A 13,259-nucleotide genomic window follows, 5' to 3' on the forward strand; every position below is an offset into this window, starting at 1 on the left:
CAGCAAGGCAGCCGCAGCCTACGAACCGCGTTTATTAACGATAAAATCTGCTTAAAATACACGCGCACACCCGTCGATACGTTACAAACGCTCCGCTGGGCCCCGCGGCTACCAGCCCCAGCCTCCCCTCGCTCTCTGCTGCGGGGCCCGCGTCCTCTCCTCAACTGCAGGCCCAGCCCCGGGCAAGGGTGCTGCCTTGAGGGTGGCTGCTTCCTCAGGGCGATGCAGGGCGTGCCGCGTCCCTGCCGTACAGAACGCTCGCTGTGTTGAAGGCACAAGGAGGCCACGGTCTGTAAAAATTAGTGCCAGTTTCGTACATCTGCTGCTGGCCCCACGGCCTGGGCAATCCATATGGGCAAACCAAGAGGCGATGGGGCACGTGGCGTGGGGCTGCGGCCAGCTGTCTGCACACAGGCAGGAAGCAGCACAGCTCCTGGGACTACTTCAGCCAGCTCCAGTCGAAGTTCTGGAAGAGGAAGCAAAGAAAAACACTGAGAGGTACAGACAAAAGATTCACTATCTAGCACCTCACTATTCTCCAAATAATCATTCCATCACAGCTGGAAAAATGCTCACCGTTTCCTCACATGGCTCACTGTGACTGCACTGCTCTCCCCACACTTATTGTAGCACTTGGGCATGGCACAAGCTCTCTTTCTTGTTCTGAGAATGATACTACATCTGTACAGAACCTACTGCTACTGGCCCTAGTGATTGTACAGGCAGTACAGAAACACAAACGTAAGAAAAAAAGGTTCCCAGCCATGCTTATGCAAAAATAGAGAAAAACGATCTTATTGATTTCTTTCTCTTATGTTCTTCTGAGTGACTTTAAGAGGACAAACCTCATTTTCTGCTACTTTCCTGTTGTTTAACTTCTGTGTCACAATACAAGGAGAATGGGAAAGGAACCAAGTGTAACCAAATCAAGTATTGCTTGGCAGAGCATGATTCCTCAAGAAAAAATAATCTTTCTGGGTTAAAATATGTCAGAATCAGATGTTGTACCACGGGATGAGATGCAGGAGATGACAGAGAAATAGGTAAGAATAACAGACAGGAAGCCACTCAGAGAGCTTCCTCCTCAGCAATAGCAACTTCTGCTAATGAGTTTTCATTAGCTATTAAGTTTTCACTGAATTCATCCTCAGCAACTCCAATAAACTCTTGGTTCACTGTTTACTATGATTCATAAACAGCAGAATATTAAAATGTCTAGAAATTAACATTTTTTCAAGTTTTCAGAGCTCCATTTCATGAACCATCTTCATTTCTCCAACCCTCTGTTCCTTATTTCAGTAGTTACAACAGATAAATAGTTTTAACTTTTTATCTCATAGGAATGAATGCTAGCCCTGAAGAGACACTATAAGTAGCTTCTGAAAATCCAAACCAGAGCATATCAGTGGATCTCACTTCCTCAGAGATCCTTGACTTCTCTACAGGAGTGCGATAATTTGCAAAATAAATTGAGGCAATCTCAAGCTGACGGCAGCTGTATTGACTCTTCTCCTTTATAAAAAGTTCAATCTGATTGCCTAATTATATCTGTTTTGGTGTTTCTAAGAAACAGACCTAAAATCAGCTGAGAACCTTTTCAAGAAACCTTGTGTTCTGTGATGCTCTTCATCCTCCTGGGCCCATTTGAGCAGTAACTTACCAGCCTTGATCAGTAGCTTGGGAACAGAGTTTCAGACTGTATCAACATTTCTGTCATGCCTTGCTATTTCAAAAAGCAATTTCTGCAAAAAGCCTTATTAGGACTCTCTAAAGCCCCGCTTTCACTATGATGAGAACTTAATAACCAGAAAAGGGCTCCATGCAGGCTGCTCTCCACGAAGACCAGCATGTTAGCAGAGTCCAGGGAGGTGACAGACATCATATGCCAACCACAGCAATTCACATAATCACAAATAATTAAGGAGTGGTTTAGGAGTACTCCATACCCACAGAGGACTCTGTTGTGGCTGTGACAGTCAGGTCCTCAGAAACACACCAACAAGCTTACCGTCAAGCAGTTCTGCTCTTCTCTTGCCTCCTGCAACATACTGCTAAAGCGATCAAGATAATTCAAGTTCTCCTCTATCACGTCAACAAAGTTTTCCCTGTAGGGAAGGCATAACAAGACAAATATAAAAAAAAGTTAACACTGACATCAGTAGTTTCTGCACTGAAGAAAAAAAGTGAAACACCAAGTACTAACAGTTCTCTGCAATTATAGGAGCTGCCTTTGAGGGCATGAAACACGCCTGGAGGTAACATCCAGCAGATCCTCACCCTACAAGCCTCCATTTGTTCTCCTTCCCTACTGAGGAAGTACACAAACCACTCTGAAATTCAGCCTTGTGAGAATATGGGGAATAAGCTGAGTACAAGGGGCCTGAAATCACTGCCAATTCACCATATGGCTTACATCTTGCAGCTCTCTGTACAGTGCCTTGTACAGTGAAGCCAGATTTCGAAGAGGATCTCTGAGGCCACACAAAATCACCTCAGGAAAGCACTCATTAAAGTGTGATCAACTTGTATCGCTAGGAGGTAGAATATGCCCTGCAGCAGCAGACAGAAAGGAGGAAGCTAAAGGTTTCAGAAAACTGACTTCCAGTGAAAGCACGCTTAGAAAATGTGTATCTTCAGAAATTAGATACTTCAGGCCCAAAAAGAAGGAGATGGCCAAGTGGGTTGATAAATGAAATGTTTGTGCTTGTAAGCCCTGCTACTGCTCCACAATACCTGCACTGCTGAACACTGAGTGTTGAGCAGTCTTTGAGGGGTGCTTTTCTTCTGTTAGGCTGACTGGAATTAAAACTACTACTGAACTGAGAAAAGGGAAAAAAAATCCTCAGCTCCTGTCAACTCTCTTGTCTCAGCTAAGCTAAGCTATGAAAGAAATTAAGTGCACAGTGCTAACTGATGGAGGTCACAACCTTTACCTGTGAGTGGTATATGGAACTTGCTCAGGATTGGAGCATGAAGGTTTGTGAAGAAAGAGCTAACCATACTCCTGAGGTTTTGGAGTTTTAGTAACATGAGTTACTGAAACTGTTTTGGAGGGATGAAATAAAACATTGATTACTCATGACTCCAACTTCAGATCTCCATTTCAATTAAGACTTTTAATACTTAAGCTGTGAGAAGTACTAAATATGGCCTGATTTATCTGGCACCTGCACCAGAGCTTGGGCATGAAAAGAAACTGCATTTTGGCTCCAAGTCTGCCTTTTGCTGCGGCCCTGGGGCAGAGCTGTGGTATGGGCAGAAGGAAGTTATTAAAAAACACCAGTCAGGAACTGAACAATGTTGCCTTCAGAGGCAGTCTAGTATTCTAAAATGCTCTCTTGTAGCATATCCAAAGCTCACCATCCATGTGGGACGTGGTAAAGATATGTAAATAGGTCAGGGCCCCTGAGCCCCTGGAGACATCATCAGCAGAAGACATGGTTTCAGAGTGTATGTGCACAGTGGTTATACTGACTCCTCTCTCTGCAGCAGCATCCTTTCCTTGTTGTTCTTACCCATCTCCAGGAGTTGCCATAGATGAAAGAGGGTGAGGTGCATATTCTGAGGAGCCCTGAGGAGCCCACGTGGCTGCTGGAGTTGAAGCTGTCCCTTCTAGGCTGGAGCTTACCAGTGAACGAGAAGAGCTTTGAGTCTAGAAAGAAGAAACTTGTTTTCTGTGATATGTTTCCTAAGCTGACCTTAAACGTTGGCACTTGGAAATTAAGATAGTTTTGGCTGTATAGTCACTAGAAAAAATGTGTAAAAATCAAGTGTATTCTTCAAACACCTGACGCTATTTAAGAAAGTACCCATTTCACTTTTGCAGAAATACTAACATAATGACAGGTTTAAAAGAGCAGACAGAAGTTTACCTATCCCAGTATACATCCTGCAATACACTCAGAGAACATAAGAATGAAGCTCACGTCACGCTATGTTACATGCACTGCATTCCAGCCTCCAGCAATTTGCCATTTAAGGACTTTCTGGGACCAAGAGTTCTTTTACTGGACTTCTTTTCCATGAATCTGTCTACTGTCCCTCTAAATCTGTGTGAACTTTTAGCGTCTCAAACTTCCCTTCTCTACAGTAAAGTAACTATTGTGTGGAAGCACCTCTTTTTTGTTTTGAGTTTCTTTCTTTACAGCTTCGTTTGATATCCCCTGGTTCTTACAGTGGAAGGAAGTGCAAAAAATCCAGAAGCTACTTACGCAAGCAATTTTCAGCAAATGCCATATCTCCCTTTGTCTTTTGCCCTGCATCTGCATCACTGAGTTATCAGCTTCTTTGATGTTATTTAGAGCCACTTCAATCTTTGGAAGCAAGTCAATAATCTTCTGCTTACAGCCCAAGAGCTTGCTATAACAAAACCAAAACACACAGTTAATTCCAGCTTGTGTGGCAATGAGCTTTTTGAAAGTGGCCTTATCTTAAGATTCAACTCCGTGAGTACACCCCTTTCTCTTAGCTCAACGCTGTGGTAGCTGCAGGTACAAAACGTGCAAGACTGGAAGGACCCCTGGATTTTTCTCTGTCTGGTTAAGACTCAAAAAAGTGAGCAGACAACACTAGTACTAATACCGAGAATATAAGCTCTTATCTGAGGTACAAAAATTGATCCTGATGATGACAGACAGTATAGAAACTCAACCATGGTATTTTAATTTTCTTTGGTCTATGCGAGTCTCTGTACACTGATGTACCTAAGCTGGCGACTTTCTCTGTGGATCTATTAACCATAAGTCACAGCTGAAAATAAGGACAGATCACATTTTGCTGACTACTGAGATCTATGTAATGTCTATTTTGTTTGAGCTGTTTGAGGAATTAATAAACAAATCACTGTTATTTTCTCAGCTGTTACACTATTCTTTTTAAGGATTAAAATTCCAACTTAAGCACGAGCAGAGCTGCCTAATTTTAAGGTAAACTCTTGGCTGCTAACAGCACAAGCTATTGTATTTTCCTCTCATTTGCTACTAGCTATATGCATTAGCTGTCTTAGAAGAAAAAAGTGGAAATTCAACACAGACACAAAGAGAAGAATTAATACTGCTGTGAGAAGTGCTTATCTGCGAATGGAACATTTGGGTTCTGACCCAAAGACACAAATGCTGAAAGTTGCCTTTATTTTTCCAAATAGTGTACCTGAGATGGCCAAAGAGCTCCTTCAGAACTCGGTCTTGGCTCTGAACTGTCTGCACAATAATCTTTACCATGTCTGTGCTGTCACTGTAGGCATGATCTGGAAGGAACATCAATCGTTAGTAAAATGCTCAGTGAGGAGCCACTCACTTCCCCTCATTTATGCCCAGAGACAATGAAAGTCACTTAAGAGCAGGCAAACAAACTGAAACACAGTTCATAGGTTGGCTATAATGTCTCATTAAGCACAGCTTTTCTTAAACATCTCTTCGTGCCACAGATAAAAGCTTCAGTAAGGACCATAGGTAGTTGCCAAATGCACAAGCAACTAACTCTTCCTTGCTCACCAGGTACCACATTCGGAACATGTAATGCCCAAACACGAGGCTCCATCAAGAACAACTGAGATATTAAGAGAAAAAAAAGATTGCCATTTGGCTGGAGTGATGACACAGGAATGGCAGTTCTTCCTGAGTATGGAGGAGTAAAGGAGTAGTATTTGGAGAAAATGTTAGGGAATGTCAGAAGGCATACAAAGTTGTTTATGGCAGATACTCAAGTGTGAAAATCATAGGACAAACCAGTGACTGGGGAACAGTACTACAGGAATTCAGGAGAACACCTGGCTCAGCAACAAGAAGTGTTCTTGAAAATGACTTGACTTCTCCTAAACAGTATTTTCAGGGTTGCAGGAACTGAGTTGAGAAAAATTAGTGAAAGTTAGTTGTTGGGCACAAATGCAGAGCAGCCTTTGAACAACCTGCTTCCATACCTGGAGGTCTTGTTTTTAATTGCTTGTACAGGTCTATGGCTTTCTGTTCCCTTCAAAAAGAAAGAAAGAAAAAAAAAATACATATGCCTTCACATGGCTCAGCTATGTTTTCTTTCTGTAGTATCCTTAACTGCAAAACCTCATTTTTGTAACTAAAGGCACTTCTGCACAACTGCCTCAGAAATTCTTGTTCCCATTCTGCTTATGTTGCCTGGTCAATTTTAGTGACATTCTACAAATGAAAAGAAACATCTACAGCACAAACAATAGGACAGTGTTTATTTTCTTTCCGTTAAGTTTATGTTATTTCTCTCAGATATTCCAACAAGCTGCAGTTTAGCTAGTTCTTGGGCCCACACCAGACTTCTTCCCTTAACTGCCCCTAGATCACCCCAATATGATTTTAAGAAATCATGCAAACTTCTCCTTATGTGTGTGAGCATTTCTAACATATTTCATAGTCTTGAGAGTCCTGCAGCAGCCTAAGACAGGGGAGAGGTGCTCTTTTCTCCTGCTACACAGGGAAAAAAGAGAGCATTAGCATCCAGTGCACATCCAGTCTGACACACCACACAGGACTCACCTGTGTCTTAGGGCTGCATACATCAAATCTTAAGCAGTGTGCTTTGCTACAGCCTGAAAAACTGAAAAACAGGAGACTCAATCCGTTCTCCACTCCTTGTTAAGAAAAGAACAGAATTTTGTCTTCGTAGCACTAGACTATCCTGAGGGTATACTTGAAGCACCTTGATAAACGCTGATGCAGCCTTGTGTTTTCAGTAGTGAAAGTGCTACAAACAATGCTTCAGAAGGCAATTTCATCTGTTTCAGTTGTTTAAGATGATGTGAATGTGGACTACTGCTGCAAGAGGGAGTTCCTCTCCATCACCACTTCCTCTCCTGGGCCAACCTGATACAGTTGTTCTGTATCAGTGACTATACATGGACAAAATATAACTTAGTTGACCTAGCTTTGCAGAGAGGAAAGAGCATGCCAGGAGAACGTATGCTTCTTCTCAGAATACTCAAAGTTAGTTAGAAGAGCTCTTACTATCAACAAATTTAATCTTCTTGTTGTTTTGGCTGCTCCAGCTGTTTTCCCCATGTTTCCAGAGGTCCAGCCATCATGCAGCTGTGGATTGGTTAGGTAAGCTAGGTGAGCTTGCTCCTTTGATTGAATGCTAATAATTCTTGAACAGATCAGTGTCAAAAGATGCTTTAAAATGCTACTAAATGATCAGTTGATCTTCAAGAGGAAGGCAGAGCCACAGAAGGTGAGACCTTCCCTTTTAACAGCAGAATAATCTTAAACTGATCGCAGGACTGCTCTGTATACTCAGCTTGCAAAAAACCAAGAAACACATTTTGAAAACGCTGACAAAAGAGCCATTACAACAGATTAAAACATCCCTCAGACATCCATTAATGCACGATAAAAACAGTAAGTAAAAAGAACTTACAAGCTCTCCATGACTTCTCCTTGGCGCCTTGCATATGGACTCTTCTGAAGCTCCACAATCTCTGTGTGCAGAGCCATGATCTGTTCATCCAGATATCCAATATCTTCAGCCTATGGGGAAATGCAGTTACAAGTCAAACTGAAGGAGGACAGCAAGAATAAAGATAAAAATCTACAGAATACTTCTTTGGACAATGGGCTGACTCCCTGCGGACTTTAGGAGATAAAGACTCTTCAACAGTGATATCATTTGCATTCACAACAAGGATGAGAAAAATCAGCTTCTTCATTAATCACAGCTCTTCAAAGTGCATGTTGCACATACACGCTCTGGGTCTACAAATGTTCCAGCAGCAGAGATGTTTTCTCTTGTTCTTACAGCGTGAATAAAAGGTGCTCTCACATTTTACATTCCCACATGCATTTTGGCCTAACATTTCTCTAGTATTTCACATCTTCCTCAAAGCAGTACACAAATACTAGCCTTATATCAAGCCTCTCACACAGTCAGAAAAGGCAGTGAACAACAACCTTTCCAAGCACAAGGAGAAGCCAAGTGGTGCCCAATATACACTGGAGATCTCTGGCATGGTTGAGAAAACAAAAGTTACCATCTTGGAACCATGGACTGTGGATATTGAACGAGTGCAACAGAAGTGAGTGGTAAAGAAAGTGCCTTCCTGAGAAAGCATTCTGGGATATTTCATCTTTTCCTTTCTGACCTGAGTCTGTAGGATCTGCAGAGGGAATGTTTGACACACTTGTTACTGAAACTGCGGAAGTACTTGGTGTGAAGGTATGTAAATGGGATGAGACACCAGAAAGGGATGGCAAGTAAAGAACAAAACAAGAAGTGAGAAGCCACGTGATCAAAGGAGGTCATAAGAAAAATGCTGCCGGTCTCTCTCTGGAGCACTGTGGCTCACGCTGCCTGCTGGATAGTCCAAGATATCACTGTGTATTACAGAGTAAATCAATTTCCATTTATGATAAACATACATGGTGTGACTACAATCTGGACTGCAAGAGTTGAAGATAGATCATAATCCTCAGGCTCTGCAAAGCAAACGCTTGTTGATAGTCTGGATTTCCTAGAAAAAGCTGCTGACAACTTGCAATTATTCTGCTACAAGCAGCCACATTTATATTTCTTGTTTCCTACAAGGAGTATATTGGGTTCATATGGCAAGGTTTTGGTAGCAGGGCTGCAAGGGAGGTCCCTGTGTGAAGAGACCAAGAGCTTCACCACATTAGAGAAGACCCAGCACTCCACTGAAAGGACTGGGAAGATGGTAACTGGTGAGCCATCTCCCTGTATGTACTGTAACCAGCAAGCTTTTTTATCATATTAACTCCCCTGTCCTGTTGAGGACCAGGAGTGAGTGAAAAGCTTGACAGCTTTCAATAGATCAGACATAATAGAGACTACTTTCTGAGATATTTTAGACATCTACTCTGAGAAATACATTGCAAATGCTCTGCTTTCTCTTTGTGACCCTTCCAAATTGCTTCTATCTCCCAGGCTTCAGTGTACCCAGGAGAAATGAAGTAGTAGCAGCTTTTGACAATAAACTGTTGTGATCATTCTACTTCTGTCCTTAGTTTTTCACAGCTAAAAGCTTACTTTTTCCCTGTAAAGGATTGGACAGAACAACAGGCAGAACTGTTCTATGACAAGGTCTCCATTTCCTTATTACTTTCAATGGAAGTAAAATTGAAATACTCCCAAAAAACACACATCAGAATTCTAGTATTGGGTGTATTTCAGCTAGGCTTTCTCACAGGACAGTCTTTAACACTGTCTCCCACAGTATTCTCCTGGAAAAGCTGGTATCGTGTGGCTTGGACAGGTACACTCTTTGCTGGGTAAAGAACTGGCTGGAGAGCCGGGTCCACAGAGCGGTGGTGAATGGAGTTAAATTCAGGTGGTGACTGGTCATGAGTGATGGTCCCCAAGGGTCCGTATGGGGCCTGTCCTGCCCATTATATTTATTGATGACCTGGATGAGGGCATTGAGTGCACCCTCAGTAAGTTTGCAGGTGACATCAAGCTGGGAGGAAGTACTGATCTGCTTGGGGGTAGGAAGGCCCTACAGAGGGATCTGGACAGGCTGGATCACTGGGTTGAGACCCAGTGGGATAAAGTTCAAAAAAACCAAATGCCAGGTCCTACAATTTGGCCATAACAACACCAGGCAACGTTACACGCTTGGGGCAGAGAACAACTCCCAATAAGAACTAGTTCTAGCTCCATTCTGAATTTCTTAAGAATGACTCTCATTTCTTTTACCAAAACTTAATTTGCCTGCTTACTTGCAAGGAATTTGTCTGTATTCTTAAGTTAAGTACTGCAATTTTCAGATCACTGCCTAGTGACTGATGAGTATTATTTTCAGTTTTAGCAATGTACATTTTTCTGTGCAACAAAACCAGTGTAGAAGACTGTATGGGGCTGCTGAATCACGGCCTGAACCTCTGATTGATCACCTGAGGCGAGCAGTGAGTCAGCCACGGGAGCACAGGTGAAGGCAATTCACCTGTGCTGCAGGAAGGGGTGGAACCTGGCTCCACCTCTCCTAGAGCCATTTAAGAGCTGACAGCCAGTAGGGAAGGATCTCTCTGGAGATCTGCTCCATCAGAGTTCATCTTGTGAGCCTAGGATAGGGTGAGTGACTTTCTCTCATTACTCCAATAAAAATTATATTAGCCAAGCTCCTGGATATATATATACACATATACACACCATCTGTATATCCATTGACTATATACCATGTGTATATCCATTGATAATACAATTGGCGAGCCAGGCAGGCCAAAAACCATTACATCATGTCTTTCTTATGGAATTTCTATAAATGGGTCAAGGGAGAGAACACCATTCCCCTAGATAAAATGATCACTGGGCAGATCCCAGGGTTTCTGGGATCTCCTTATTATCAACTGGCAACTATAATTGAGGAATGAGGTCCCCTGCGTACTTTGGGGAATATTTCCCCGGTACGCTTAACAGAATACTTCCAGGGACTGGACAAAGATATCTTAACTACAAAAGAAAGACAACTAGCTGCATCCACAGTAGCATGGCCACTGTTAAATGCTTTAAATCAAGCAGAGACAAGATCAGATAACTTAGAAAATGAAAATTAGCTACTAAAAGCTCATATTGACAAATTGGAACAAGAACTTAATACATTAATGGGGAAAAAAACAATTTTACAGTCTCTAGGTCAGGTCCGTAGTATTTCAATAGATGAGTCATACCTCTGAAGTAGCGGACCTGGTTCAACAGGAAAGCAGGAGTTCTAAGTCAGATCTAGAGGTTCCACTTAGGGCGGATCCCCTGGAACTCCATCCTATTATAATTCAAAGAACAAAAAAGGTACAAGATAGACCAGCAGGGGTGCCCCCTGACCAATGGCCCCCTGCCGAAATGCATTTGCATGTGACAGCCAGGCCATACACTCCAACTGAATTAATGGACCTGGTGCAGCGATTTCAGCAGAGGCCGAGAGAGAGTCATGGCTGCTCAGGTTATGGGATTCAGGGGCAGAAAATGTTATGGTTAATGGGCTGGAAGTGGCAAAGCTGGCCACCATAACATTACACCCTGCTGTCAGGTAGAGACTATACTCTGCTGTCCAGTATACCAATGAAAACCACTCAATAATAGGTTGGTTAATGGCAGCATGCCGGATGGTCTGGCCAAATAAAACAGATATTCCCTTAAACATAGGACTATGGTCCTCCATGAAGGACCTTCAAAATTACATTCGCGAGTTAGGTATGAGAGAAGCAATATATGAAGACTCATATGATAGCCCGGATATGATCAAGTTCTCAGCAGGCATGCGAGATTTAATTTTACAACAGGCCCCTTCCACCTATATGGGACCTTAGTTTTGATATTAAATTCTCTGGTGACCTCGGAAGCCGTAGTTCAACAGGCTGCTCAGATAGTAGCTGATATGGGGGAGACAGAACGCCTGCAGACTAGGCGCAACATTCGGATGTTAGAAGAAGCTGAGGTCCTGCCGGTGACTAAAACCAAGATGCCGGCTACTCGAGCTCCTCGATCGGGACCTATAAGGGTTTCCCAAAAACAAATGTTTAATGACCTAATTCAAGCTGGGGTCCAATTTGCTAAGATTGACTGCCAGCCCAACCATGTCCTTCTCCAGCTTTGGAGACAGCTAAAGGACAATCAAAAATTTCAAAACTAACCTAAGAAACCAAGGGGAAGAATTATAGAGAGAATACCAACAACAACATGGAACCTAGACTTCATTGTTCCCAATAGGGGAAAAAAAAGCCGCCCCAAGTGTCTCGGGCCACGATGCCTGAGCCATCAGCAGCAAAAGAATTGGCCCTAGCACAGTTCATGGCGTGACAGGGGATGTTAGTCCCCCTAGGGCCTCCAGACGGGACCGGAGGCCCTATGTAGAATTAACGATTTATTGGTCCCGAAAAAATATTCAGAGAGTTATGGCATTAGTGGACACTGGAGCAGAAACATCAATCCTTTACGGAGATCCAAACAAATTTCATGGGAACAGAGTGATGATTGGTAGTTTTGGGGGACAAACTATTCCTGTCACCCAAACATGGTTAAAATTGGGGGTTGGGTGTCTCCCACCCCGGTAGTATAAGGTATCTATTGTCCCAGTCCAGGAATACATCTTGGGCATAGATATTCTATGCGGTCTGGCTCTCCAGACAACCATGGGAGAGTTCAGACTTTAACAGAGATGTGTTAGTATCTGGGTGGTGCAGGTAATATTAAGAGGCCGTGCGAAATGGGCCAATTTGCCTGCTGAAACCGTGCCGGATTACTAATGTGAGACTATAGTATAGACTCCCGGGTGGGCAGGACGAAATATCAAAAAAGGTGCAGGAAATAGAAAAAGTGGGCATTATTAAGACCTGCCCACAGCCCATATAATTCCCCCATATGGCCAGTGCGAAAGTCGGATAGCACATGGAGAATGACAGTAGATTACAGGGAATTAAATAAGGTCAGGCTGCCCATTCATGCAGCTGTACCCAGTATTGCTTCCCTAATGGACATATTGAGTAGGGAGATAAAAACCTATCGTTATGCCCTAGATTTAGCAAATGCATTCTTCAGTATCCCAATTACTGAAGAATCGCAAGATCAGTTTGCATTCACATGGGGAGGCAGGCAGTGGACCTTTCAGGTCCTACCACAGGGGTACGTGCATTCACCAACGTATTGTCATAATCTAGTGGCATGTGACCTGGCCGATTGGAAAAAAAATGGATGTTAAATTGTATCACTATACTGATGATCTCCTGCTGACATCCGACTCACTGAAGGCAGTAGGACAGGTGGCGGATTCATTAACCGCCTATTTACAACAGAGGGGACGGGCTATAAATCCCCAAAAGGTGCAAGGTCCGGGCCTGTCTGTAAAATTCCTGGGGGAAAGACCAAAGTACTGCCCAGTGCTGTCATAGATAAGGTTCAGGCGTTCCCAGTCCCTACAACATCGAAGCAGCTGCAAGAGTTTCTAGGTGTATTGGGTTATCGGCGTTCTTTTATACCTCACCTAGCGCAGCTGCTAAGGCCACTGTATAGACTCACAAAAAAGGGGCAGCTTTGGGACTGGGGGAAAACAGAACAGGACGCTTTTCAACAGGCAAAACAGGCAGTTAAACAAGCCCAGGCATTGGGTATATTTGATCCTACCCTCCCAGCCAAGTTAGATGTTCACATCACTCAAGATGGCTTTGGTTGGGGCCTGTGGCAATGCCAGAGTTCTGTTCGGACCCCCATTGGTTTCTGGTCTCAGGTTTGGCATGGAGCAGAAGAGAGATACAGTATGATTGAAAAACAGTTATTGGCTGCCTATTCGGCACTGCAGG

The 13,259-nt window shown here is 43.2% G+C and overlaps 1 protein-coding gene across 1 annotated transcript in view; it reads right to left on the minus strand.

The window, feature by feature from the left end:
- Nucleotides 1-14: 14 nt before the first annotated feature.
- CHUK (component of inhibitor of nuclear factor kappa B kinase complex) overlaps nt 15-13,259 on the minus strand; it is a 29,437-nt gene continuing 16,192 nt past the window's right edge. Inside the window, exons 13-19 of the mRNA XM_010714159.3 lie at nt 7,378-7,487; nt 5,918-5,967; nt 5,149-5,245; nt 4,212-4,359; nt 3,516-3,652; nt 2,009-2,105; nt 15-466 (exon numbers count right to left, since the gene is read on the minus strand). Of these exons, the coding sequence (XP_010712461.1) occupies nt 440-466; nt 2,009-2,105; nt 3,516-3,652; nt 4,212-4,359; nt 5,149-5,245; nt 5,918-5,967; nt 7,378-7,487 (666 nt within the window). The 3' untranslated portion in view covers nt 15-439. The remainder of the gene's footprint in view (nt 467-2,008; nt 2,106-3,515; nt 3,653-4,211; nt 4,360-5,148; nt 5,246-5,917; nt 5,968-7,377; nt 7,488-13,259) is intronic.

This window comes from Meleagris gallopavo, chromosome 8 (genome assembly GCF_000146605.3).
Source record: "Meleagris gallopavo isolate NT-WF06-2002-E0010 breed Aviagen turkey brand Nicholas breeding stock chromosome 8, Turkey_5.1, whole genome shotgun sequence".
In the NCBI taxonomy this organism is placed as follows: Eukaryota; Metazoa; Chordata; class Aves; order Galliformes; family Phasianidae; genus Meleagris; species Meleagris gallopavo.